Here is a 25,734-nt window from a genome sequence, read left to right as displayed (position 1 = left end):
AGTGACCACTGACCGCCACACCAATCAGCAAGTTGCTTCCTTTCCAGGTGCAAAACTCCCCCAGGGACACCCCTGCATTTGGGCTGTGAGAAGCCACTCCTCAGACTGGGCAAGTCAGCGTATGCCCCCGGCTCCTGGGCTGGAAACAAACTGCGGCTCGGGGAAGCTAGCATTTATGAGGAACGGAAAGTACAACGCAGAACACAGAATTGCAGTACCCTGGCATGAGGCATGTAATTCTTTAGGGTCTGGAGTATTTTTTTTCCCCAATGCAATATCTGGAATAATTCTGAGATACAGTATGATGGAATGAGCTTGGATTCTAGAGAAAAAGACTTCTGGGCTCATGGGAGTGTGAGTTTGCCAGATGACATCACCTGTCAGCCCACGCTCTGTGACACCCTGTGTGTGAGCCGGGGCCTGCCTTCCTCCTCCTCTGCCTCAGCGGCTTCCTGCTTCCCCCTCACCGACGGCAGAAATGCCAACAGAAGCTGAGGTGGCAACCCGGCTGAGGGGAGGAGGGCCATTAGTCAAATTCGGGTTAAATCCTGATGCTGCATTTTTTAGCTGCGAGACCCCCTCGCTTGTGAGCCTCGTTCCCCTCGTGTAAATAGGGGTACCTACTCCGTCCCCAGCGCTGAGATTCCTAGGAGGCCAACAAATGCAATGATCAGTGCAGATGTGACCAACAGGCCACAGGCGATGGTCGCCGTGCCAGGCAGGGGAGCCAAGGAGGCGGCCCGGTGTCAGAGCCCTGGGTGACAGTGCCGATCCGTCCCCGATCAGACTGTGGCACGGGAAAATGCTCTAACTGGTACCTAAAGTGCAATTTTTTTAAAAAGTGGATTTGGTTTCTTCGCTCTCAAAATGTTACCTTCTCTAAGATCTCTGGAAAGGCTTGCAGTTCCCATGCAAATAAGGAAACTGAGGCTGTGGGGCAGGGAGGGGGCGGTGGAGACTGGGTGGGCGGTAAGGCTGGGGCTGGGGGTGCCCGCAGCCCTGCTCCTACCTTGCCGGGCTTGTCCTTGCCGCCGCTGCTGGTGGAGCTCAGGGACCGCGTGCACTGCTCCTTCTGTTCCTCCACCTCGGACTTCAGGTGCTCGATGTGCACCAGGTAGGCCTGCTCCTGGGCCTCCCGCGTGCTCAGCTTCAGCTCCAGGGCCTTCTTCTCCTTCTCCAGGAGGTAGAGCTGGGCCTTCAGCTCGGCCATCTCCTCCTGCGGAGCACAGAGGGTGCGAGGGACCCACGCTGTGGGAGCAGGCCCGGGCGTGGGAAAGCAGGCCAGTGACGAGGGCGGTGGAGTTACCCCTTCGCAGCCTGGACAAGATGACCGGGAGGAGACAAGCCAGCTGTCTCCGCCATCTGAAGGACTGATGTGTGGACAAAGCCATGGACTTTGTCACTCTATGGACCGGGACGGAGATAAATGAAGGGGAGTTACAGGTAAGCAGATTTTGGTTCACTGTAAGAAGAACCTTTCGAACAACTGGAACACACACACCCCCACCACTCCGGGCCCCCCCTCAATGGGCACACCTGTCTCTGTTGGAAACCAGGTTTCTGGCATGCATCGGCCATGCTCCATCAGTCAAAGAGGTTGTAAAGGAGGGTCGTCCACACGAGGCTGGGTCTGACTAGCTCCCTTCCAAATCCCATTTCCTTCTCCGTTTTCCATGGCCCCAACCCACATATTCAATCCTCCCTTGGCACCCCGCAGCTGAAGCCTTCTCATCTTTTGCCATCAGAAGCAGGATTCTGAAGGTTCTGGCAACACTGCATACTGAGCTCATGGGGCCGGTCACACCCAGAACAAACATAAACGCAAGCTTGGAAGAAGGAGAGATGAATCCATGGGTGCCAGAAATGAAAAAGGAACTCTGCCCAAGAAGAAAGGCAAGGTGGCCATGATACAGGCCAACAGAGGTTTCAGACCAATATGGAGGCCCCAGGACCTGGGCTTCTGGCACCTGTGCTGAGGGCAGGGCAGAGAGCCAGAACAGAGACCCCCTACATGAGCCAGGACTCTCAAAGTACTGCCTAGAGTAAAAGACTAGAAGATTTCCTTTTTGGAGATGTGGTGAGGAAACTTACCCCTCAGGGTCTGGGTGGGAAAAGTGAAAAGAGCCTCTTTTGAGGAATCAGAGCCACATACTTGTCATATGTAGATGTGAAACAGGAATCTAAGCCAAGAATGTAACAGAAACTAGCCCTAAACCTCTGAAACCCACGGGTCCCAACAGATCCATGCACAGAACCACTCTGTAGGGACATCTACAACCCAGGACCCACAAGACTCCGTAGAACACACAATCCCCACCGAAGATGAGCTGGTATGCACACCCTCCCCTCAACCCACACAAAGAGAAAATGGAAAACGAATCATGTGAGACAGGATCAGCATTTACGAGAACCAGAGATAACAGGTGAAACACTAGAAAATAAATATTTAAAATGAAGAGAGGAAGAAGGGTCATAATGGAAGGATAGGATATTCAAAAAAGAAGAGTGGATTTAAAAAGGAACCAAGCAGATCATCTAAAAATGAAAAGGTGTTTACTAGAGATCATGTACAAGAAGTGAAAAACCCAGAAAACTTGAGTTTCTCAGCAACTGTATCCTAGAATGAAATGGTGAAATCCAATATAACCTGCTGCTTGTGGTTTTGGAATGGGTGCGCACATCCCCGTGAGCACTGTGTAGGGAAGGGAGAGGACTCTGATGTTTTTTGTGGTTTTTTTTTTTTTTTTAAGATTTTATTTATTTGAGAGAGAGAGAGAGAGAGAATGAGAGAGAGAGAGCATGAAAGGGGGAGGGTCAGAGGGAGAAGCCGACTCCCCGCCGAGCAGGGAGCCCGATGTGGGACTCGATTCCGGGACTCCAGGATCATGACCTGAGCCGAAGGCAGTCACCTAACCGACTGAGCCACCCAGGCGCCCAGGACTCTGATGTTTATCCTTCAGAAACCTCACAGGAAGGAACCGAAGCCAGAACACCAGCAATGGCTGCCTCTGGCTCATATTATGGGTTATTTCTCTCCCAGCTTTTTGTAATTTCTGTTCATTTTTTAAATTTTATTTATTTTGAGAGAGACAGAGAGAGAGAGGAGGAGGAGGGGAGAGGGAGAGAGAGAATCTTAAGCAGGCTCCACGCCCAGCACAGAGCCCGATGCAGGGCTTGATCTCACAACCCTGAAATGATCATGACCCGAGCCAAAATCAAAAGTCGGAAGCTTAACGGACTGACCCACCCGGATGCCCCGTTTCTGCTCTTTTAGACAATTTCTATGATATATACACATTTTATTTTCAATAGCAAAGGGAATATTTTATTCCACCAAAAATGTCTTTCCTGGCCAGAGTAACCCAGAATTTATCACACATGCTGGCTTGACTATAAAAAGGAAATCCTTAGTCTTTGGCCAAATGAAACACGATGATGGAACACAACGAAAGGGCAGCCTCACAGCTCATGCTGCAGGGCGCAAAGGCCCACAAACAGGTCTCCTGACTGGGGGAAAAAGGCACTGTGATGATGGACCCAATGCCTGGCTCATGGGCCATGAGAGGAGAAATCAGCCAAGGTTGCGTGAGGATTCCCCAGAGGGAACAGAAGTCAGGGTCAGAGCTGAGTGAGTGGGACACGATAAGACAGCTTGGAAGCAAAGGGCTGATTCCTAATCTGCTGTCACTGCCCAAAGTCTTCCCAGGATTCAGCCAGACTCAAGACTGAGTAGCCGCCAAGGACAGGGACACATTGACCAAGTGACCCGAGCGTGTTGGGTTGACCATGATGGCGGCTCCTCTTTCCAGAGGTGAGTTAAGCAGAGGGGGGCCTGCTCTCTTGCAGGGACAGTGCTGGTTCCAACAAGAGACACCACTTATGAGCTATTGATTCAGCACTTCCTCGACCACCCGGCCCAACGGCCCTGCCTCTGGTTCCTAAGCTGGCTTCTGTCCCTGAGAGCCCCTCCTGTCTCAACACCTGGGGTCCAGAGACACTGCAGAATCCAAGGCTGTGCAAATCAGGCCTTTGTGCACAGGAGAGTGGAGTTTGGAGAGCAGGCTTGAGGACATGGCTCCCAGCTCCTACTCCCCACGTTAGGGGGCCCGGACCTGCAGGAGCAGGCCTTACAAGTGCCCACCTCTGCCCCAGGCCTGCTGAGAGCTGGTCGCAGCCCTGCAGGACCATGCTCCTGGCGAGTGGTTACTCGGTTTCCACTCCAGCTGGGTGCACACAATCCAACACAGTCTGGCCTGAACTTGCTGGGTTCTCGCAGACCCCACAGGTAAGGACAGTCCTCCAAGCCTGCCTTCACTTCCAACACCGGCCACGAGTACTGGGGGCGGGGGGTCCCCGGGCCACTTGCACTTCTCACTAACTCAGGGGCATGCACAACCCACTCGGATCAACGACTCCCTCAGCTCAGGAGTGCGCTGTACTTAGGATTAGGGTTTTACCACAGGGGGTGCACACGGGGGTCCCTGGAAGAGCGCTGCATGCAGATCTTTCCTGAGCCTTGGTGCCCAGGGATCTTACTGGGGTTTCATGACTGGGCATGGTGGAGAAAATCACTGGCCACACAGGGAACTCAATCTGTAGCCCTCCTCCCATCCCTGGAAGTCAAGGGGCTCAAAGTCCGACCCTATAATCACAGGCTCCATTCTTCCAGGGACAGCCCCGGTGCTGGTTTCAGCACCCCCAACCAGGAGTGGCCTCATTAGCATAACAAAGCTCAGGAAATTCCAAGGGTCTGGGGAGCTCTCAGCGGGAGCTGGGAACCCAGAGCAGGTATTGCTGTCTTCTGAGAAAGCACTCGGCAGGGGAAGGCCCCCGTGCTTGGCGCCCCTGGCCAGAGCCGTGCAAAGTGCGTCCTGCGGAAGGGACGGCAGTGTAACCACTCCCCGATGACGGGCACTACCTGTCCAAGAAAGCTCCCCCCTCCCCAAGTTTCCAGATGCCAGCAGAGAATTCAGCCTGCTGGCCGGTGAGCACAAAATCTCATCAGGAAACACAGATGTGAAGGGCACTGGCCAACTTCCCTGGAGGGTGTCAGGACCCCCACGGCAGGGAAAAGGGCATCAGGACACCGGGGCTCCGGTCCCTGTGCTGCACCTGTCCGCGCCCCGTCCTCCCCTACTCCCCATTAACACCAGCATCCACCCCAGAAGCACCTTAAGCTCCTAGAGAGGAGAGGTCCTTTTCCGGGGACAGGGGCTGCTCCCGCCTCTAGGGATCTGATCTGGCTTCTCGTGGAGAATGATGTGTTCCAGAGCAGAGCTGAGACACCCCTCTGGGGTCATGCCCAGCCCCAGGGACCCCAGACACACTGAAACTAGTCCTGCCTACAAATGAGGCTCTGGCTGTCCTCCAGCAGGAGGTGACTGAACCCAGACGGGGTCGACTGGTCATCATCGCTGACCTGCTGTCAGAGGGCCTTCTCCCGTCTCCCCGTGAGGACAGGGCAGCGCACGGGCCCCACCCCCACGCTACCTTCATGGCCATCAGCTCCTGCATCAGCACGGCGTTTTCCAGATCCAGCCGCTGGCTGTCCCCGCGGGGCTTCACGTCGTAGCTGAGCGGGTCGATGTGGATGCTCTCCAGCTCCAGCATGGTCAGCTTGACTGCCGCCCGGTCGTTCCGGAGCTGCTGGATGTAATCCTTCAGCCGCTGCTCGTCTTCTTTGGTGAACTCCGTGTCACAGCTGCTGGCCGTGGAGCTAGTTGTGCTGAGGAGGGAGAGAAACCCTCTCGCGGTCCCAGCCACCGTGAGTGGGTCCTGTCCCTGACTCCTTCCCACACCCCGTCTCTCCAACAGCGGCCCACGGTAATCCCCCCCCGCCCCCCCGCACCGCCAAAAGAGAAAGGCATTCTTCCTGCCATGGGGCACTGATACCACCTTCGAGGAGAGAAATCAGTCTGAAGAATAACAGAAATGCTTATTACCCCCTTTAACACAACATGTGGGCCCTAAAAATGAATTCTAAGGAAATAATCCCACAGAGGCAACAAGATACAAAGACGTTTTGTGGCACAGCGGGTGTAGTTAATTATGGTACATTCCAAAAGGGGGGAAGTTATATGGACATCCCAGTAATAATTTACGACATGGTGGAACTATTTTAAGTGGAGAAATAGGACAAAAGTAGTATTTGATTAAAAAATAGGCATACACGTGGGCCGGACTTACAAAAAGGGATATGTTAAGGAACAAAGCTGAAGAACGAAATACCTATGGTGTGATGTACTGATACGTGTGTGTATGTGAACCTATTCGCTTGTGCAAACACACGTCCCCTCGGGGCAGGAGCTGGAGGGTGTGGTGGGAGAGGGGGAGGGGGTACCATGCAATAAGCCCCCCCACGTGTACTGCTACTGTGACAACCTCGAAAGCAGGACACCCCCCCACCCCGCCCCCCGCCATTCCTCCTGCGTCACGGCTGAGCATACTGTCCACCACAGGGACCCAGGTCTGCCCATGGGGCCCTGGGAGGCCCATGCTGAATGGTGACAACTGCCACAGCTGAGGAGCACTTAGGATGAACCCTGAGAACTGGCGGCCCCTGAAGGTTTCTGTATGACCCAGGCCACCATGCAAGGGTGAGCACCACAGGAAAACTTGAGGCTCTGGCTCTTAAGAGGGCGCTGACTTTTTCCGGCAGTGGGCAGGCTGCCCCCACTGGCTCAGAATGAGGCCCACTGCACCCTGTCAGTCCTCAAGCAGTTGAGGCCGGTGTGGATCTACAGTCTCTCTGGACCTACACTGGACCCACCAGCACTTGCCATAGCCCTCAAGGCTCCGGCCTTGGAAAGATGGCACAAAAACAAGCAAGGGCCCATTGAACTCTCATCACAACAGGCCAGGCTGGCATTATCATCTCATTACAGACTTGGTGACGGAGGCGCAGAGACGTTAGGCGGCTTGCCGGGTCATGAGGCTGGACACTGTACACCTGGACTTGGGCCCCTGTCTTCTCATTCCTCAGCCCCACCCTCCCAAGACTCCCATTGCTAGAAGCTGGGCCAGGAGCAACAAGTGGTCTCCACAGGCTGCTGGCTGCTGGAGGCCCAGGCCTGCCCTCCTCACCTCACCCTGGAACAGGGGTAACAGGCCCGGGACCCCAACTCAGCAGATGCAATTGCCCCATAACCTAGGTGTGACCAAGGACCATTCCACTCTTGCGTGTGATGCATTACCTAGAAGACAGGGCTTCTGCGGACACAAGGGTGAGGAGAGGGGGTGAGCTGGAGCTCCACCACTCAGCTGACCGTGCACTGGAGGAAGACAACATCCCAGGGCTTGGGTGATCTTCGAGTCAGAGAAGTCCCACTAGCACTGCAAGTTCCTGAGCACCACAGACTCTTTGGGGCTGCTCTCCCACCCCACCCTCTTCACCCCATCAGGACAGGCAGGATGCATCTTGCAGGGGAAGGGAGCAAGATCAGCCTGGCCAACATACATCATCTCCTTACAGGTTCTGACTGTTCATTTCATGTGGCAACGGGGCTGGGCTACGGTGCCTAGGTGCTCGGCCAAACACCCACCTAGATGTCACTGTGAAGGTATTTTTTTTAAAGCTGTAATTAACATTTATTTATTTAAGAGAGCATGAGTGAGTGAGTGTTGGGGGAGGGACAGAGGGAGAGGGAGAGAGAATCTCCAGCAGTCTCCCTGCTGAGCAAGGAGCCTGACACAGGGCTTGATCCCAGGACCCTGAGATCATGACCTGAGCCAAAATCAAGAGTCGGATGCTCAAGCGACTGAGCCACCAACGTGTCCTGAGATGTGATTAACACTTAAATCAGATGCTGAGTAAAGCAGACTACCTTCCATGATGTAAGTGGGTCTCGTCCAATCAGTTGAAAGCCTTAAGAGAAAAGACTGAGGTCCCCCAAGAAAGAAATTCTGCCTCCAGACAGCCTTCAGATTCAAGACTGCTACATCAAGCCTTCCTTGGGTCTCCAGCCAGTGTGCCTGCCTTACAGATTTAGGACTTGCCAGTCCCCATAACTGTATGAGCCAATTCCTTAAAATGAGTCACTCTTTTCCTATATATACATACCACCACCTCTACCCCCATTGCTCCTGTTTCTCTGGAGAACCCCAATACAGAGGTGCTACCTTGACCTGTAACCCAAGCATCTTTGCCACTTGGTAGATTTACAGGTAGCATGACTCAGCCTCCCTGGGCCCACTTCCTCATCTGTAAAGTTGAAATGTAGTGTTTAGAACAGTGCCTAGCACGCAGTAAGCACTCAATAAATGTAGTCATCATTCAATTAAGTGATACTGGAGGGCCACTATGAGGTACTCTTCTAGGCCCTAGAAAAATCTCTACTCTCATGGAACTCATTCTAATAGGGGAGACAAACAAATAAAATACGCAGTACATCAGACAGTGAGAAGTACAGCGGAGAAAAATGAAGCAGTTATGGGGAGCACAAAGAGAAGATGGGATTATTTTGTGCAACAGAGTTGTAGGGAGGGCCTGCATGAAAAGTTTCATAAAATAGACCTAAGGATAAAGTAGACCCACAGGACATGAGAAAGGGAGCTGTGTGGATATTTGGAGGAAGAGTGATCCAGGCAGAGGACACAGCAAATGCAAAGGCCCTGAGGCAGTGAGCGTGGCCAGCACGAATGAGACTGTGGCTGAGTTAGAGTCAGTTAAGGGAGAGGGGAGAGGTCAGAGAGGAGGGTGGGGGGGGCAGGGAGCCAGGTCATGTCAGGTTTTATAAGGGTTGTGTCTTTTTCTCTAGAATTAGAATGGAAGCCACTGGAGGGTTTGTAACAGGGGTGATGTGATCTGCCTTACATCTTGATAGGCTCCCTCTGGCTACTGGGCTGAGGAGATGCAGGGAGGCAAGGGCAGAGGCAGGGAGACACATTCTGGGCTATCGCGACAATCCCGGGAAGAGATGGTGGAAGCTGGGAGTGCAGGAAGGAGGATACAGTTATGATGATCAATCACCATCCCTGTGTTTTCTCAGGCCGCATTTTAAAAAGGACGAGAAGGGAGAAGCAGCAACACCCTCTGGCTGGAATACTTCAGGTGCCAATTTCATAAAGAAACGAAGCAGCTCAGGTGAAGCGAACAAGCTAACAGTAGCCCCAGCAGAGGGCGCTGGGGAGGCCGGTGGGACTTCTGAACTCGGGGGACTTCTCCGGAACAAGGTCCCTCCCTCAGCATCTCTGTGCTCTGCAGTAAAGCACTGCCCTCCCCCAGCCAGGGGGTGGGAGGGCGGTGGGGGCGGTAGGCATGCCTGGAACAAAACCATTCAAGTAGGACTCAGCGCTCACCTCCACGGACCGTCAACACGGACGTGGAGGGACAGATGTCTCAATGTCCCACAGACAAATGAGCAACAAGACGAAAGCCAACCGCAGCGTGGCATTCGCTGGCACAGCATGCCACAGGGCTGAGAGTGGGGCTGCGCTCGCAGGGGCGCGTGTCCCACCGCGTGGCGCGGGGCAGCACCAACGCCTCTCTTCCAGTGAGCCGGGAGGGGGCTTCAGGTATGAAATCCTTTCCCGGGGAGCTGGGGCTCCGGACCCGAGGCTCACTTTACAATCCCCTTCCTTACGTTAAAAATTATTTTGAAAAATTTTAAACGTATAGAAAAACACGGAGATGAAACAATACCCACGTACGTACCACCCAGATGAGTTTTATGATATATTTTCTTTGGACTACTTTTTTTTTTTTTTTTAAAGAAATAGAACACTTTCAAAGTACCCTTTGTTCTCTTTCACTTAAATTTCAAAATTCGAAGAGCACTAGAAGCTAGAGTTCTGTAATTATTCTGCAGGCACTAAAATGATACTATTTGGGCAGACTTCCGTTAGCAGGACTGGCGTACCCCAGTGGCTGTCGGAGAGTCGTTGCTGGGCTAGCTGTAGCAGCACCGCCTGGGAACTTGTGAAGCATGCGCATTCCCAGGCCACTCCCAAGACCTCTAGAATGGGGGACTCTGGGAGTGGGGCCCAGCAATCTGCATTTCAGTGTACCCTCCCCATCATTCTGAGGCACAGCCAGGTTTGAGAACAACTGGTCTACCCCATAAGACAGGTGGGCATTTGCATGGTAGGTAGCCTGTGGGGTAACGGGATTCCTCCCCCTCCCCAAATTCTCTAGGGAGAGGCCATACACTCTTGGGCTGATCTGGCAAGTGCCAGTGATTATGAGCACACCTCTAACACCAGACAGACCTGAGTAAATGTTCTTCCTCTGCCACTGCCTAGCTTTATGGTCCAGAGTAAACGACCCAACGTTCCCAGGCTGCAGTAAAGTGGGAATCCGAATAATTCCCCTCTCACCAGGCTGTTGGAAGGGAGACGATGGGTCCCGAAGTGGGCAGGGCCGGCTAGTGCAGCACTCGTTCTGGGGGAGTTGGAGAAACATCTGTGCCCTTCCCAGCACCTCCCTGCACAGGCTCAGGGGCTCCCTCTAGGTAAGACAACCACCTAGCAGGTCATGCAGAATACCCGGGCTGAGGGAGAAGCAATACAGCAAGTGCTCAATGGGACTAGAGAAACCACCTAGAATGTTCTAGGAAACACCAACACAGGTGGGCAGAGGCTGACAGGCTTTGGGGCGTCCTAGACCCCTGAGGGTCTGAGCCCTGATACCTGGCTAGGGGTGGGGGGAGGCCTTTATCTCACTGTCTCTACCATGGGTATAGTTTTCAAAAAAGAAAAAAGATCTCCCTCCCCAGATGGACCCTTGTGGGACGCTCAGCATTCTAAAATGCTCTTACCAGGGCGAAGTTTGATTTCCAGCTACGCACTGCATCCCCCGAAGCCCCTGTGGCTTCCCTCCCTCCCTTCTGGGAAGCCGGCGGGGAGTGGATCAGGGAGGTTAATTACAATTCTGCTTTGTGCCTTAATGTTCCACTGTGGAATAGGATTGTGACGGTGTGAAAGGCAGGGAAGCCTCTGGCCTCTCCTCTGCCTCCTGCAGCCGACAAAGGCGCTGCCGGTCTCCCGAGGGCCTGCCACTGGCTGTGGGGCCCGGGGTAGGTCATCCATTAGCTCTCCCAGCTTGGAATGCTGGATGGTCTCAGCTGTCAAGGGGGAATGAATCACTGTCCACCCGGACCGGTCACTCCTCGTCTCCAGGGTGGGAGGCCTGTTCTCTGAGAGCGATTTCAGGGAGGGCTGCAGGTGGATAGCCCCAGCCCACCCCAGAATGGTGGAACAGCCCGTCTTTGCATTCTGCTCTGTTTTTTCAGTAAGCTGGGCCAGGTCATGTGGGCTTCTCCTTTCCCGGATGCTCTGCTGGAGCCCCCTCCTGCTGGCTTTGCTCCGCGTCCATGAGGTGCCAGGAATCTTCTGGCACACTGCACGTGGGGTGGCCTACAGCCAGGGGGGTGAAGGGGGAGTGCCGGCCACCTGGGACACCGAACCCTTCCACCTGCCCTGGCCACAACGGCACACGGACTCAGGTTTAGTTAAGCAGCTGTGGGTTTCAAATATCTGGTCTTCTGTCCCTCTTCTTTGTGTCCCAGCCTCATCCTCAAGACAACTCCCCATCCTGCTTTTTAGAAGAAAAATCCATTTCTCTGCAGCCTCCTCATCTTGTCATGGCAAAAAGCTAGAATGGCATTTCATTTCTTTGCCACAAAAACCAGAGATGGGTTTTCCCCTGAGTTTTTATCAATGTCTTATCTGGCCCCCATTAAGATCTCATTTCCACCAAGGGGCAGCTCATTTTCAGAAGGAAAATGCCATCAGGCTGGCCTTCTGTTTTGCTGAGCATTTTAAATTTACTTGAAGGAGGGGGTCAGCCACTCCTAAATGGCCCCATTCCTCCAAGCAGAAGGTGGGCCTTGTCAACTGCCTGCATCTTGGAGTGTTGGCTGTGGGTACCTCCTCACCTCGTCCGACAATTGTCACTAAGGACTAAAAACACCTAAACACAATCCTAACCTTTTAGGTTATCAGAATTCTCTAGGAGGAGAAGTGGAGGTTATACGAAGAAAAATTATCTAACAAAATACAGGGAAAATCCGTTGCCAGATAACTGAAGTCCTCAAAACCTGCCTGGTTCCAGAAAGCTCCCAAGAACTTAGCTGAAAGTCAAAATGAGAAACAGATTCTATTTCCACAGCCATTTTTAAAGGTGTCCTTATAACAGTGTTGGAAATGAGACCTCTCTCAACCAAACATCAACCTTTTCCTCATTCAGTCACTGGTAACATACCAAGATATCAACAATTAGGAGGTAGAAAGCAAAGTATTAAGGGTATTTTTTGTCGAGAGATCAGCCAAATCGAAAAAATCTATACTACCCAGTTTTAGCAAGGGTGTGGAGGAAGAGGAGAATAACTTGATCACGTATGGAGGGCTATTTGATACTGGAAACAATCATTTTCGGGCCAGCAAATTCGGTTTCTTTGAGTTTCCCACAGAAATTGCACAAGAGGGACCGGCGTGCAGTCAAGGACGGCAGCTCTAACGGTTAATAGTGAAAAGGTGGGGAGAAATGTCCGACAAGAGGAAGCTGCTTGAATACACAATGGACTGCTTGCCACCCAATGGGAGTGCGCAGCTACTGACAGATACGAATGGCCACGTGGGAAAGAAAGGGTCAGCCAAGGGTCTTAACAAAGGAAAAACCGGACAGGTAAATCTGTGGAAATATACCCCAAACTGTTTGCAGTGTCCTTTCCAGTGAGGGTCCTCCCAATGGAGAATTTGATATAATGCTTGGATTTTAATTATCTAGTTTTAAAATGATCACTTAATTCTGGGGCGCCTGGGTGGTGCAGTCGGTTAAGCGTCTGCCTTCAGCTCGGGTCATGATCGCGGGGTCCTGGGATCGAGCCCCGCATCGGGCTCCCTGCTCAGTGGGGAGCCTGCTTCTCCCTCTGCCTCTCCCCCTGCTCATGCTCTCTCTCTCTCTCTGTCAAATAAATAAATAAAATCTTAAAAAAAAATGATCATGTAATTCTTTTGAAATCGGGTAGTATTAAAAAAAAAAAAAGGCATTTCAGCTCTCTACCTAGTTTTCACAGAGCCTAAAAAATAAATGACAAGGACATTTGAGCAGCAGGCCTGAGCACCATGCTGTCATGTTGGGGAATGTGTCTGAGGTGGACTTTAGAATCTACTAGCGCTTCTAAGCATTAATCCCAAGGACTTTGGATGGACTCTCCTGACACTTGGGAGGAGAAAGCAACTCCCTTCTTCAGAGGGACGTGAAGATTACAGTTACAACAGCCAGATCTGGTCTCTCACTCCCCAAAGCTTGCTGATGGTGGTGGCCCCGGCCTTTCCTAATGGGCCGGCCATTCTAATCCCATCCATCCCTTCAAAGGACAGGGTTCCACTGTCATCCACCCTCCTTTCTGCTCCAGTGAGACTTCGCCTAAGAAGACGAGCTTAGAAGGTGAAAGGTGGGCATCCTGAGTTCCACTGCCCTTATTCCACTTTGGGGGTGAATGGTCAGCCAGGCGGAACCCGGACACCCGGAAGGTGCCCGGCGGCTCACCCGTGAGGCTGCCATCACCGGACTCCCACGGCTCACCATGATCCCGACCCAATGGTGGGACAGGAGGGACGCAGCTCTAGTCTCCACTACAGCAGACCTGCTGAGGCTTATTCTGTCTTGGCCACATGTCCTTCTGTAGATTTAGATCGATGACTGTGCTTCCATGGAATGAACTGAAATTGTGATACTGGACAGGAAGGGTGGGCTTGATTAAGGATTCCCTATTCCCACCTCAACAATTTAGTCCACTGGCCTCTCTGTTGTGAGAGGCTGATAAAGCTATCCAGGCCATCAACATTACCTAGTTCCTCTGTCCATTAAGACAATGATAACTCCTGATGAGGCTATGGTTGAATTTTTCAAAAGCGAAACAGCAGTGTCTCTGGGCTCCTGCCAACAGTCAGCTGATAGGCTGGCTACCATTTTTATTCTCCTTGCTGGGAACTGCTCTGCTGCTGCTCCTTTCCCAAACCACGACCCTCCTGTCATCAGGGGCTGTTCGTCCGCTGCCAGAAAGGCATCTGGAGACCTGACACTCAGCGTTCCTCTCCTGAGACCTTGAGGAACAGCGGACTCTGATTGGGATTCTCTGCACCAGCTGGTGACAGTGGGAGGAAAGGGGGTTATGAAGCCATGTAAAGCTCTGACACAGAAAACTCCATTTCTTTCTCCCCTAAACTTGACATGGGGGGATGTCTGAGCTGGAATGGCAAGATTTACACACAAAATTAGTCATTGTAATTATGAAAAGCGTTGGTGGTTTGGGACGTTTTTTCAGAGCCCACATGTCGCTTCAAGTAGATTGGTTGTGTCAGGACCAAAGAATGTGGTGTGCCACCCGAACGGCCTGCGTGTGGTGCTTTCGTGCCCACCCTGGCTGCTCGCACTTGGGTGGGAGGGTGAAAATGAATTTTTAAGGACAACGGAGTGAAATCTGAACTAAAGTCCTGGTACTTTGATGGAAAACCCATTTGAGACTGAAATTAGTTCAAGGGCCATTCTTTTGTGAGATCATCCTTAAAAAGAAAGACCATGTCCTGAACTGATCTCAACCTGCGTTAATATATCACCAAAAATGAAATTTCTCTAAGAAAGCTGTCTCAGAATCAAGGCTCACCTATACATTAAGGTATTTCTAACAAGCGTTCAAAACCAGGATCTTCCCTAAAAGGATGGTGAGAGTTCTTACTTTTGACAGACTCCAAATTTGTCTCTGATTTGGATTAAAACAAAATTATTTTGGGGGTGGGGAGGTGTGAGCAAAAGATGTGTAACACGCTCCTTAGAAGCTACTGAAACAGCATATATTCCCCGTCAACTTGCTTCTCATGTTCACTAACTCAACAGAACAGTATCAGTGACAACACGAGGACTACGTTTCTACTCTAAACGAACAAGGAAATTACAGATCATACACATCTGGGAAAGTCATTAAGAAGAGCATCTGCTTTCTGTGTTAAGCAGAAGAATGTGGTTTTAAGAAAAAAATAAATTATAATCTCTGTTTCACTGAATAAGACGATTGGTGTGCTGGAGTCAAAAGCAACTAACTCCCTTGAGTTTGTGGGCACCTGGCCAACTCCGTTACTGGGAACGGCCCCTCTCCTGAGGCCCCGGGTCCAGGGCAGGTAAATGGAGGCACTCAGGCAGATGGCTGGGTCCTGCCGGTTCAGAGAGAGATGGCAATGTTAAGTTGCTTTCAGGCACCGAGGAAACATGAGTATTTCTCCTTTGGCTCTTGAGATTCCATCTAGCCTTATGTGGTTCTTGGCACTTGATCTGCAAGTGGGTGCTGTTTTTTTAACGTCATGATATCCAACCTGTTGTAGTGGCAAGAATAATATGCTTGGTGCCAAAGTGCTGGGGCTTAGTCCTGATTCCCCTCTATCAGCGGTGAGACCTTATTTAGCCAAGTCCCTTACAGATCTCGGAGCTGAGGCTTTCTCACCTGTGCGAATGGGGTAAGTCACCCTTCCTGTCTTTTGTGATTTGGCTACCATATGAAAATCTGTAACAAAGTACTTTCTAGACCGAGAACTGATATGTAAAGGGAAGGCATTCATGGTTTTAGGGCTTTGGTGGTAAAACGTGAGAAGATGGCTAGCAGAGGCTCCATTCTGATCCTCTCCCCGCTCCTGCAAGAATCCAACGGCTTCAGCAAATTATGCTTAGCCAGGTCTTCACTGCTTTCCTCCCCATCTTTTTCACGTACCCACTGCAGTTTTCTAGATTCACAGACACAGAACCTAAACTCAGGTTCATCACTGAGCATCTGCTGAGTACCTGCTATGAATTTGGTATCATTTTGCAGAGCAAAAGAGATGGGAAAAGAGGAGGCTATTGCCCAAGAAAAGCTTACAAAGGACAGAGGCCTGAGGAGAAGGGGGCAGAGAATGCAGCCTGGAAATAGGATGCGGTGTGGGTCGTGGGTACTTAGGGACCGTTTGCAGCAAATGGGCCTCACGCTACCCCAAATACTCTCAGAAATCAAAAACTATGAAGAAATGGCGAACAGAACAAAGTGGGGGAGAGAGCACCAGACAGAAAGGGAGGTTCGGGCTCCATCTTCAGGTTCCACCTTCTTGAGCCAACGTCCCCTTCTCTCTGGGCTGTGGTTCCCACACTGGCCACGGAAGGCCTTTCCCAGCTCTCCCATGCTGATCCCCCGACTCCCCGGACAGAGCAGGCTGCAAGCACGGGGACAACGCTGTCCTCATCCAAGCCTCACAGTCTCTGAGAGCTGGGTCACCACATGTCAAGCCTGGTGAACAGACCACACGCAGACACACGTCCGTCTGGTGGCAGGAGGGCCGGGAATTACCTGGTGTGGCTGTTGGAGGACAGGCTCTCCCAGGGCTGCACGCTGCAGCCGGCCACGGCAAAGGCACCCCCGCAGCTGCCGTCCAGCTTCATGAGCAGGGCCTTGGCCGCGTTCTCAGCTGTCTTCCGGCAGTCGTGAGCGCGCTTGAGCATCTGAGTGATGTTTTCATCCCCTGAGTGGTCTCCTACGTTGCAAAGAGGCCAAAGGATTAATCAACACAGTTCTACAGGAGACAAGCCTGGGAGCATGGTCAGATCATCGGTTGTTCGTTACTCAGGGCAGAGGTGGCCCGGTGGGGAGAGAAACTAGCAGTGGATGGCCAATGAAGAGACCCATGTGCGGGGCTGGGCGCCGTCACTTAGAGACTATATGGAGCAAGGCATGTCTCTGCTCTGGGCTCTACTGACCCTATCGATGAAGGGCTGGCAGGGCGATCTCTGAGGTCTGTCTCTAGCTCTAACATGCTATGATTTTCTAATTATCCAGGCTCCTGACTTCCCCCACTCAGTTGCAATCTACCACTTGGCCATTCTTTCCTGCGGTGGCACTTTGTCATGAACGAGGACCAAACTGTGCCCTGCACACATCCAGAGCTTTGCTTAGAGCTTTGGGTAGGCAAGAGAAACACACCGAATAGTTAAAATGAGAACTTGAGATCGGCAGTGTCTTTTCTGTAGCAGGTGCTATCCCTGACTTTCCTGTCTCCGCTGGGACACTGTCAGTGGTGAGCCCCAGTGCCTCCAGAAATCAGGTACCTGGGCTGGAGCGAGACCTCAGGAGTGGCTGGCACCCACTCAAAGCCAGACGGCGACTTCCCGGTCGAAAATGTTCACGTTCTTGTTGTGTTTTAAAAACCACAGTGGCCCAACAAGTCACCAGCTTGCTACCTCTTCAGCCTACACCCCTAGTCTTCCAGATGCTTTCACATGGAACCATGTGCCGAAGCCTAAGACACCAAAATGGTAAATGCAGAACCGGCTGACGTGATAGGTGTGGGGGTCATACACTCCGGGTCCTCCCATCCTCCGAGCCCACTGCTGAGGCCCTAAGACACTCCTCCAGCTTCCCACGGCACAGTTTGAAAACCACTGGTTTAAGTCATCTAGAATGAGTGTAACGAATGCCTGTGCCGTCAACAAGAAACAGAAAAAACCACTGGGGCTGGTACTGGGGGTAATGTCATCAACCAGTACTTGCTCACCAGAATGGCAGGTCCACTGCTGCCATCAGCGGAATGGAAGGGAGATTTAACAGGGAGCTGCTCCAGGTAAGCCAACTCACAGCTTTACGGAGAGTGGGGAAGAAGTGTGGGCGCCTCCGTCCTGCAGGCTGAGCTTCCCTGGGCCCCCTGCGGCCATGTCTCTGACAGCTTTCATGTCTGCCTTTCTTCCTTCCTTTCTCCCTCCCTCCCTTCCTTCCATCAGTCCGTCCTTCCTTCCACAAACGAGGTATCTTACATCTGTCTCACCAACTGACAGCTCTTCGAATTCTGTGAAGCAGGCATGGTAATACTGACTGGCTCATTCTATAAATATATCATGAGCTACCCAGGATTATGTTAATGCAAAGCATTTCATTATTGATTTTAAGTATTTTAAATGCAGATTTATATAAGCCCTTCCAGCTCCTACCAAGTAACTGCGTCAAGTAGAGACAAGCCTAATGAAAGGTGCCTTTCCAGGGCAGGATGGTTTAAAGACATTGTCTGATGATACAAACTGGAAATAAGAGGATTGATTTTTTTTCCCCTTTAATTGATCATTTTCCTTAATACATATATTAAAAAAAAAAAACTTGACAGCAGGCCAAGATCATTTTAGGATCTGTTTAATATGAGGTATAAAGTTTTATGGTTTAGTGGAAAGACCCTGAAAAATGAGGTTTCTAATGGAAATGCTGGCAGAGTTTCTACTTCTGGGGCGGGATGTTAATTCTATTTAAAAGAGAGAGAGAGAGAGAGGTCACCCATACAAATGGAGGCCTGCTCCCTTGTCTCATAACTTAGATATGAAGCAGGAAATTAATGCCCAGGATACTTCCTTTCCTTCAGATTTGCTTCAGATTCCTGTCCAGGTCAAAACTGAAGGAGGAAACACCTGTGAGTGGTCAGTGCCCAAGCTCGACCACAGGGGAGGGGGAGGGGCAGGAGCTGGTGAGAACAGCGGGGTGGGGGCGGGGCTGCAGTCCGCAGGGGCCCTGATGCAGACATTCTTCGAAAGGTGCCTCCTGGAAGGACGGCCCCAGTGGAGGCTCCCGGCCCCGGCCGAGAAGCCCGTCCCTGGCAGATGGCCTGGTTCCCGTGGCCAGGGACTCCTGGTTCGTCCACCTGCCCAGGTTCGGCTCTGGAGTTAAACAGTTTTCTGTGTACCTGTCGGTGCTTCTCCAAAGAAGCTACTGTTCTAAAGCGGAGGCTGCGGGAGCATCCAGGCCACGGCACTGAGCTATGGCAACCTCTCTCCCTTGATCTCTCTTCCCTCCTAAGCACTATTTCTCCTGTGTCCTCCTCACACTACTGTAAGGCCCTGCACAAGCACAGGCCAAGTTTTAGCAAATACTGCTAACCAGGATGACACAATTGTGTCTTTTTCAATTATATACCTCTTCCAGTTACTCAAAATTGAGGGGTCGTTGTAGGGGGCGGTGCAGATCTGAGGTACAGAGTGGGCCGACAGGACACATGCCCCCGGGGCGGGGGAGGCGAGTGGGTCAGCGGACCGCTCTGTTCCCCCACAGGGCTGGGCTCTGCGCTCCGGGGATAGCCCTCTGCAGCGGACAGCAGGGTGAGAAATCACTTCCTCTGTGTTCACAAGGCACCTGGAGACCAGAGAGGGGGAGCCCATGCCTCAAAACCGCCCAAAAGAACAAACCTGAGGCCAGGCAGCCAAAAGAAGCAGCGAGTCTCCGCAAAGGCCACGTGGGCAGCAAAGGGACCCTTAACAATCAGCATCCCAGAGAGGCTGTGGGAAAGTCGGTCCCTTTCATCACAAACCGTGGGCCTCCTGCTCCATCTGGTCCTACTGCTGGCCTGGGAGAGTATGTTTCCTAAGAGGGCTTGTTTGTTTTAACTTGCCCGTAATTCTGTTTCCACTCCAGTTCTTGCTGCATTCAACATAAACAATTTACTCATTCAGTCATGAGGAAGAAACGAAAAACACACTTGACAAGCGAATTTCGTGTCGTCGGGAGGTGTTCCAATGCCAACAGCGAAATGGGGGCACCACGGAGCAAGGGAGGCAGGGGACGAGAAGGCAGAGGGAGGGAGGGAGGGACTCGGGCCACACTCACCAGGGGAGGAGCCCACGCCGGCCGCCCGGAACTGCCCCAGGATGAGGCTCTGCTCGCTCTCGGCCAGTGCCAGGAGGAGTTCGTAGGCTTCTATGCACTGCTCACTGGGACAGAAGCACAGCGTACCCTCAGTTCTGGCAGAGGACGGTGGGCCTCCTCAGGGCGGCACTGCGCCCCCGGGGAAGCAGCTCCAACCTCGCTGTCCATGCAAGTGAGGAAAGACCCGCAAATATTCCTGCATAAAGCCAAGGGCTTGGGGCTCTGCTATGTTGCCCACCCTCCCCCCTTTCTACTTAACTTAAACTTTTACTTTAAACTAGGATCTAGGGGCGCCTGGGTGGCTCAGTCAGTTAAGCATTCAACTCTTGATTTGGGCTCAGGGTGGTGAGATCGAGCCCCGTGTAGAGCCTGCTTGGGATTCTCTCTCTCCCTGTCCTTCTGCCACTCCCCACCCCCACTCGCACCCAAGTGCGCGCTCTCTCTCTCAAAACAAATACATACTTGAACTAGGATGTAGAAAAATACAAGGGAAGCAATGAAAGTGGGAGAGTTAAATTTAATGCCTCTTTAACAATCGGCTAAAAAGGAAAGGTAATATGCCTATGGTAGCCAGCCTCCACGATGGCCCCCACTGATCCCATATGCTGGTATCCTCACCCTTGTGTTAGCTCCTTCTGCACTGTACCAGAGTTGGTCTATGTGACTAAGAGGATATGGGATGTCATTTCTAAGATGAGGTTATTTAAAAGCATCGTGACTTCCATCTTGGTCACTCCCTCTCTCTCTCTCCCTTCACTTTTTCTCTTGGATCATCCTCTCTAGAGAAGGCCAGCTGCCACGTCTTAAAGACTCTCGAGCAGCCCCATGGAGAGACCCATGTGGTGAGGAACTAAGGCTTCCAGCCAACAGTGAGTGAAGGACTGAGGACTCCACCAAACAGCTGTGTGAATGGGCCTCCCTAGAAGCACATCAGCCAGCTCTGGTTAAGGTTTCAGATGACACAGCCCTGGCTGACCGCTTGAGCAGGACCGCCTAAGAGACTCCGAGCTGGAACGCAACCCAGAGAAGTCACTCCCAGCTTCCTGACCCTAGAAACTGTGCCACAAGAAATAGTTACACAATAATTGGTAGAAAGAAAGAAAGAAGGCCCCAGAAAGAAGACTATTTTGACCCAGACCTGTAGTAGCCCCTAGCCACATGTGGCTATTTAAAGTAAAAAGAATTTAAGTAAAATGAAAAATTCAGTTCCTCTGTTGCGATAGCCATATATCGTATGTTTAAGAGCCACACGTGGCTAGCAGTTACCACACTGGACAGCGCAGACAGGTAACAGGCCCATCATCACAGAAGGTTCTACCAGATGCTTGTAAGGTTGCCCTTTGAAACACTTACGAAGTCTCTGACAAATGTGAATTTCTAAGAGGAAGAAATCAGTCTCTCTTCTTCATGCCTGTCATCACTGGACACACCAGGTATAGGATCTAGGAGGGACCCCTTCCCCACTGCCACGTGTGACCCACAGGGACCCACGTCGGCACAGGAAGTGGAATGTGTGCGTAATGCCTGAGTAGTCTGGGACAAGATGCCTGCAGTGCAGAAATTTCCCTGCCAAGCAAATAACCGATTAGCTTCTCTCAGCTAAGCAGGGGAAATGTTGCTTTACTCAACATTTAGTCAACAGACCATCTGTTTGTCTATTGTCTCACTTTCATCTTCTTTCACTAAGAGATAAGAGAAAAGGATAAACCCCATCACTAGCCCCGGGTGTTGGCCGCTCCTCTTTTCATGGGCAGTCCCTCTTTCAAGTTAGAGACCCTGCGACACTGCTTCATCCACACAGATCAGAGGCAGGCTGCAGAAGAGCCTGTCTCAAGAGTTATCACAGGTGGGTTATCTGCTTGCTTTGGTGGGTCTGTAAACTAGCACGATCGTGCTCTAGCTTTGGTCTCATGTGTTTTGTTCTTTTTTAAAAGATTTTATTTATTTTGACAGAGAGAGAGACAGCAAGAGAGGGAACACAAGCAGGGGGAGCAGCAGGGAGAGGGAGAAGCAGGCTTCCCGCTGAGCAGGGAGCCTGATGTGGGGCCAGATCCCAGGACCCCGGGATCATGACCTGAGCCGAAGGCAGAAGCTTAACGACTGAGCCACCCAGGCGCCCCTCATGTGTTTTGTTTTTTTAAGTAGGCTCCACGCCCAGCATAGATAGAGCCCAACATGGGGCTTGAACTCACGACCCTGAGATCAAGACCTGAGCTGAGGTCAAGAGTCGGATGCTTAACCGATTGAGCCACCCAGGCGCCCCTGGTCTCATAGGTTTTGGGGTTTGATTTTGTTTTGTGAAGAAACAAAGTTTCTTAAAGTTTCTTAAAACATATTGATCTTTTCGGAGGGTGCTAAGAATAAGGTACAGTCACTACTCTGGGATCTTGGCAAATATGCCTAAGGGGTGCCACTAATAACAGAAACCTCTGAAAACAATAATGCATAGCTTTGTAGCTACGAAACAAATAGTAACTTAAAAACAGATAAATTCCAAAGCTGATGAGGCTGAAAAAAAGTGGAACATTCATATACCACTTGCTCATCGATGAATGAACTGCAGTCATTTAAACTGGCTTGTTTTTATGGGGAAAAACTGGGAGCGTGCCTGAAGAGCCACAAAAATATTCATATCCTTTGACCTATTAATTCCTGCTTTGGAGATTTTATTCCAAGGAAAATATTCAAAAGAATGAAGGTATTATCTGTATTACATTATTCACCATAAAATTATTTTATTAGGATATTAAAGTATTTTAATATCCTAAGTCTGCAAAAGTCTAAATGTCTTTTAGAGAACTGAGTAAACAAAACAACAACATATAAACTTGATCCAGGGGATACAGCCATTCAAAATGCAGGCAGACCCTTAAGCAACATTACAAAACCACCATAAACTGAAGAAACAGAATGTCCTAGATTTATAACAATGTAAAATATATAGGACAATGAAAAAAGACTGGAAAGAGCAAATGGATATATAAATACGAAAATAAATATTTTGAATGATATTACTTGAAGAAAATAATATTTAAGTTGAACATGCTGGCAGAAACATCTCAATTTTCCAATACCATACTCATTACTCTTCTTTTCTTAATTGCCACAAGGTGCTAATGGATTTTCAGTATGTATCACATTAGTATTTGCTGGTCCAACCCCCTCCATATGTGTTCTAAAAGCCTGGTTTCTACTTTGAGGCAGGTTACTGTGGATGCATTTCTAAGTTAACCTCCCGCCCCCCCCCCCCAACCTTGCACACGCGCACGCAGGGCCTGCACTTCCCTACCTGTACTGCAGGGCCAGCCGCAGGGCCGTGGCATTGGACTCATACTTTCCCACCAGCATGCTCATCCTCTCAGCGTTGCTTTTGCATTCTTCCAGCGTTATGGTCAGGAGGTCATTTTGGGATTTGAGGTGCTCGATGCGGCTACAAAGGAAGAAAAATCTCTTTTCACGATTTCACATTAGGATTACAATTCATTTGCCAATAGTTGAGCCATCTAATCTAGACCCAGGCCAGACACGCGTGTTAGGATGTGAGCTTGTCAGCGGTTTTAGCAAACGTAACTGACATGAATAATAAAGGAAGCAACCCTAAGTATGAGAATCACTAAATTCTGTGTGAACTGGAAATACACACAGGCCCCGTGGTTACTTCCCACCCAGCCGGCAACACACCATGTGCCGGGTGCCGGGTGCCGTGTGAGGTGCTGAGGATCCACCAGGGAAAGGAGCCAGCCACGTGACCTCAGGCCCTCAGGAGAGGTAGGACAGGTGCGCTTCAATAAGCCACCCTCCACGGGGACAAACAAGAAGCAGTGCCACAGTAATAGCTACTATTTGTTAAACCCCTGCTCAATAACCCTCTGTGGCCCTTTGAATTAAGTATGATTATCCCCATTCTCAGAAGAGTAAGTAGAGGCACGGAAGGGTTAAGTGCCTTCAGGCAGTTTGACCTCAGATCCTGTGCTCTGAACCACTCACTACAGAGCAGAAGCAAAAGATGAATCCGGGTGTAAGAAACTGTCCCTAAGGGCCTCTGAATGGGCGGCAGACAGGAACTGTGGATTGTGTCCCAAACCCCTTCCAGGCTGGACAGTCCCACGACTGCTGGCTGTGGGCAGGGACCTCACGCTTTATAGGACTCAGGACTCTAAATTCAGGTCAAATGAGTTTGTGGCAAAGTCAGAAAAGCATAATAAGCCTTCAGCTTCTCTGTTTTCTGCCCTGGGACAGAGGCCCTGGATGCAGTGATTCAATTCCCATGCACACACCCATTTATAGTACTCTGACCACCAAGTCTTAAAGACACAGGGGGTTTCACACATACACAATGCAAGTGACTCTTAAAATGGTAAGGGGCTTGCAAGCCATTTGCCTTGAGGATCAATCTTAGGACCACGTATTTTAGAGCAGAATGCAGAGACACTCACCAACATGGGAGATGTCTGGTGAGCATGTAATTAAAACCACCGTGAGGTTTTGGCAACTCCAAGCTTGATTCAATGTAAGGTGTTACAAGAACATACTTTTCTGTTCTTGTTGACATTAAGACTTCCTGAAACAGTCACCACTCTCTTCAACACTCAACGTGCTCCAGTTCGGTCCCCACTAAGTAGATGAAACTCTTTAGTCAGCTCACAGACCTCCTCGTGACCGATCCCATCTTAGAGGCCTTCTCAGGCAACACCCACTAACAGGCTACTCCTTCCTTCTGAAAATGTTCTGTCTCACTTGGGGCATGATAGATCTCTACTGGTTTTCTTCCTGCCTTGAAGGTCATTTCTTCTGTCTCCTTCGTTGGCTCCTCATTCTCTATGAATCTGTGGGGGTTGGCGCTGCCTCGGGACTCACGGCTGTCCTCCTCTATCCGCACTCCCCCTGCTCCCCGGGGTGATTTTATCCAGTCCCATGACTTTAACAGGCATTGACGTTCCTCTGGCTCCCAAATTTCTTTAGCCCAGACCTCTCTTCTGAGTGCCTGTCTCGTATCTCCAGCTGTTTCCTGATATTTCCAATGTGGATGTCACACCAGCACCTCAAATTTAACATTACCAAATGAGACTCTGGATTTCCCCCCAAACCTTGTCCTGCTCTATCTTCTCCATCTCAGTAAATGCTACCACCATCCACCCAGCAATACATGGGAGACACATGAGAATCTTCTTTGAGACCGTCCCTTCCTCTTACATCCAGATCTAATCCAACTGCGGTTTCCACTGATTCTACCACCAAACACACTGACCCCCACCTCCTCACATCACCTCCACCGTGGCCACATCGGGCCACTACACTCATTGCTCTGCTTCTACTCTTGCCCTCCTTCCATTCTTCACACCTGAGTCAGCTCTCAGAATTTAAACCAGACCTGCTCTTCTGCTACATAAAAAACCCAACCAAACAAACAAAAAAACCAAACCCTTTAACGACTTCCAATGACACTTAGAATAAAGAGCAAACTTGGTCCACGGCCTCAAACTTCATACCCACCACGCCCTGCCAACTCCACCACCTTACTGCATGTGACTACTTCTTTTCATTCGCTCCATTTCAGTTCCATTGGCCTTGGGGACAGTTCCCACTTCATGTCAACCTCCTTTTCCGCCTTAAGGTTGTCAATTGCTCCGTAAGACTCTCAGTTTGTCATATGGCTGCTTCCTTTTCCCCTTAAAATCGCAACTTAAAGCCACCTCTTCAGAGATGCCTTCCCTGGCTACCTATCTAAAATCAACGTCTCCTGGGGGCACCTGGGTGGTTCTTTCGGCTGAGCATCTGACTCTTGATCTGTGAGTTCGAGCTCCGCGTTGGGCTCCATGTTGGACATGGAGCCCTACTTAATAATCACCCCCCCCCCGCCCCTATGCTATCACAGTGCCCTGTTTACTGGGAGTTTTCTTATGATCTCCTTTGTTTGCTTCTTGTATAGCTCCCCAAACAGAACAGAAGCTCCATGAGAGACAGGGACCTTGTCTGTCTTACTTTCCTTTGCATGACAAATAGCTGAGCACAGAGTAGGTACTTAAAACAGATTTGTTAAGTCAGGAAACATTTCTGAGGAGGTATGACCCCCCACCCCACACACAATCAAAAAGCTAAG

The 25,734-nt window shown here is 50.8% G+C and overlaps 1 protein-coding gene across 5 annotated transcripts in view; it reads right to left on the bottom strand.

Moving 5' to 3' along the window:
• Positions 1-25,734, bottom strand: part of MCC (MCC regulator of Wnt signaling pathway) — a 389,997-nt gene that overhangs the window by 17,685 nt on the left and 346,578 nt on the right. For all 5 annotated transcript variants that reach the window (XM_078066935.1, XM_078066936.1, XM_078066937.1 and 2 more), the window contains 5 exons: positions 22,924-23,064; positions 19,596-19,699; positions 16,311-16,494; positions 5,491-5,725; positions 1,010-1,216 (listed from right to left, as the gene is read on the bottom strand). In XM_078066935.1, coding sequence (XP_077923061.1) covers positions 1,010-1,216; positions 5,491-5,725; positions 16,311-16,494; positions 19,596-19,699; positions 22,924-23,064 — 871 coding nt within the window. The remainder of the gene's footprint in view (positions 1-1,009; positions 1,217-5,490; positions 5,726-16,310; positions 16,495-19,595; positions 19,700-22,923; positions 23,065-25,734) is intronic.

The sequence above is a fragment of the Halichoerus grypus genome, chromosome 2, assembly GCF_964656455.1.
Source record: "Halichoerus grypus chromosome 2, mHalGry1.hap1.1, whole genome shotgun sequence".
NCBI classification, from domain to species: domain Eukaryota; kingdom Metazoa; phylum Chordata; class Mammalia; order Carnivora; family Phocidae; genus Halichoerus; species Halichoerus grypus.
The sequence above is the reverse complement of the archived record's forward strand: the minus strand, read 5'-3'. Positions and strand labels throughout refer to the sequence as shown.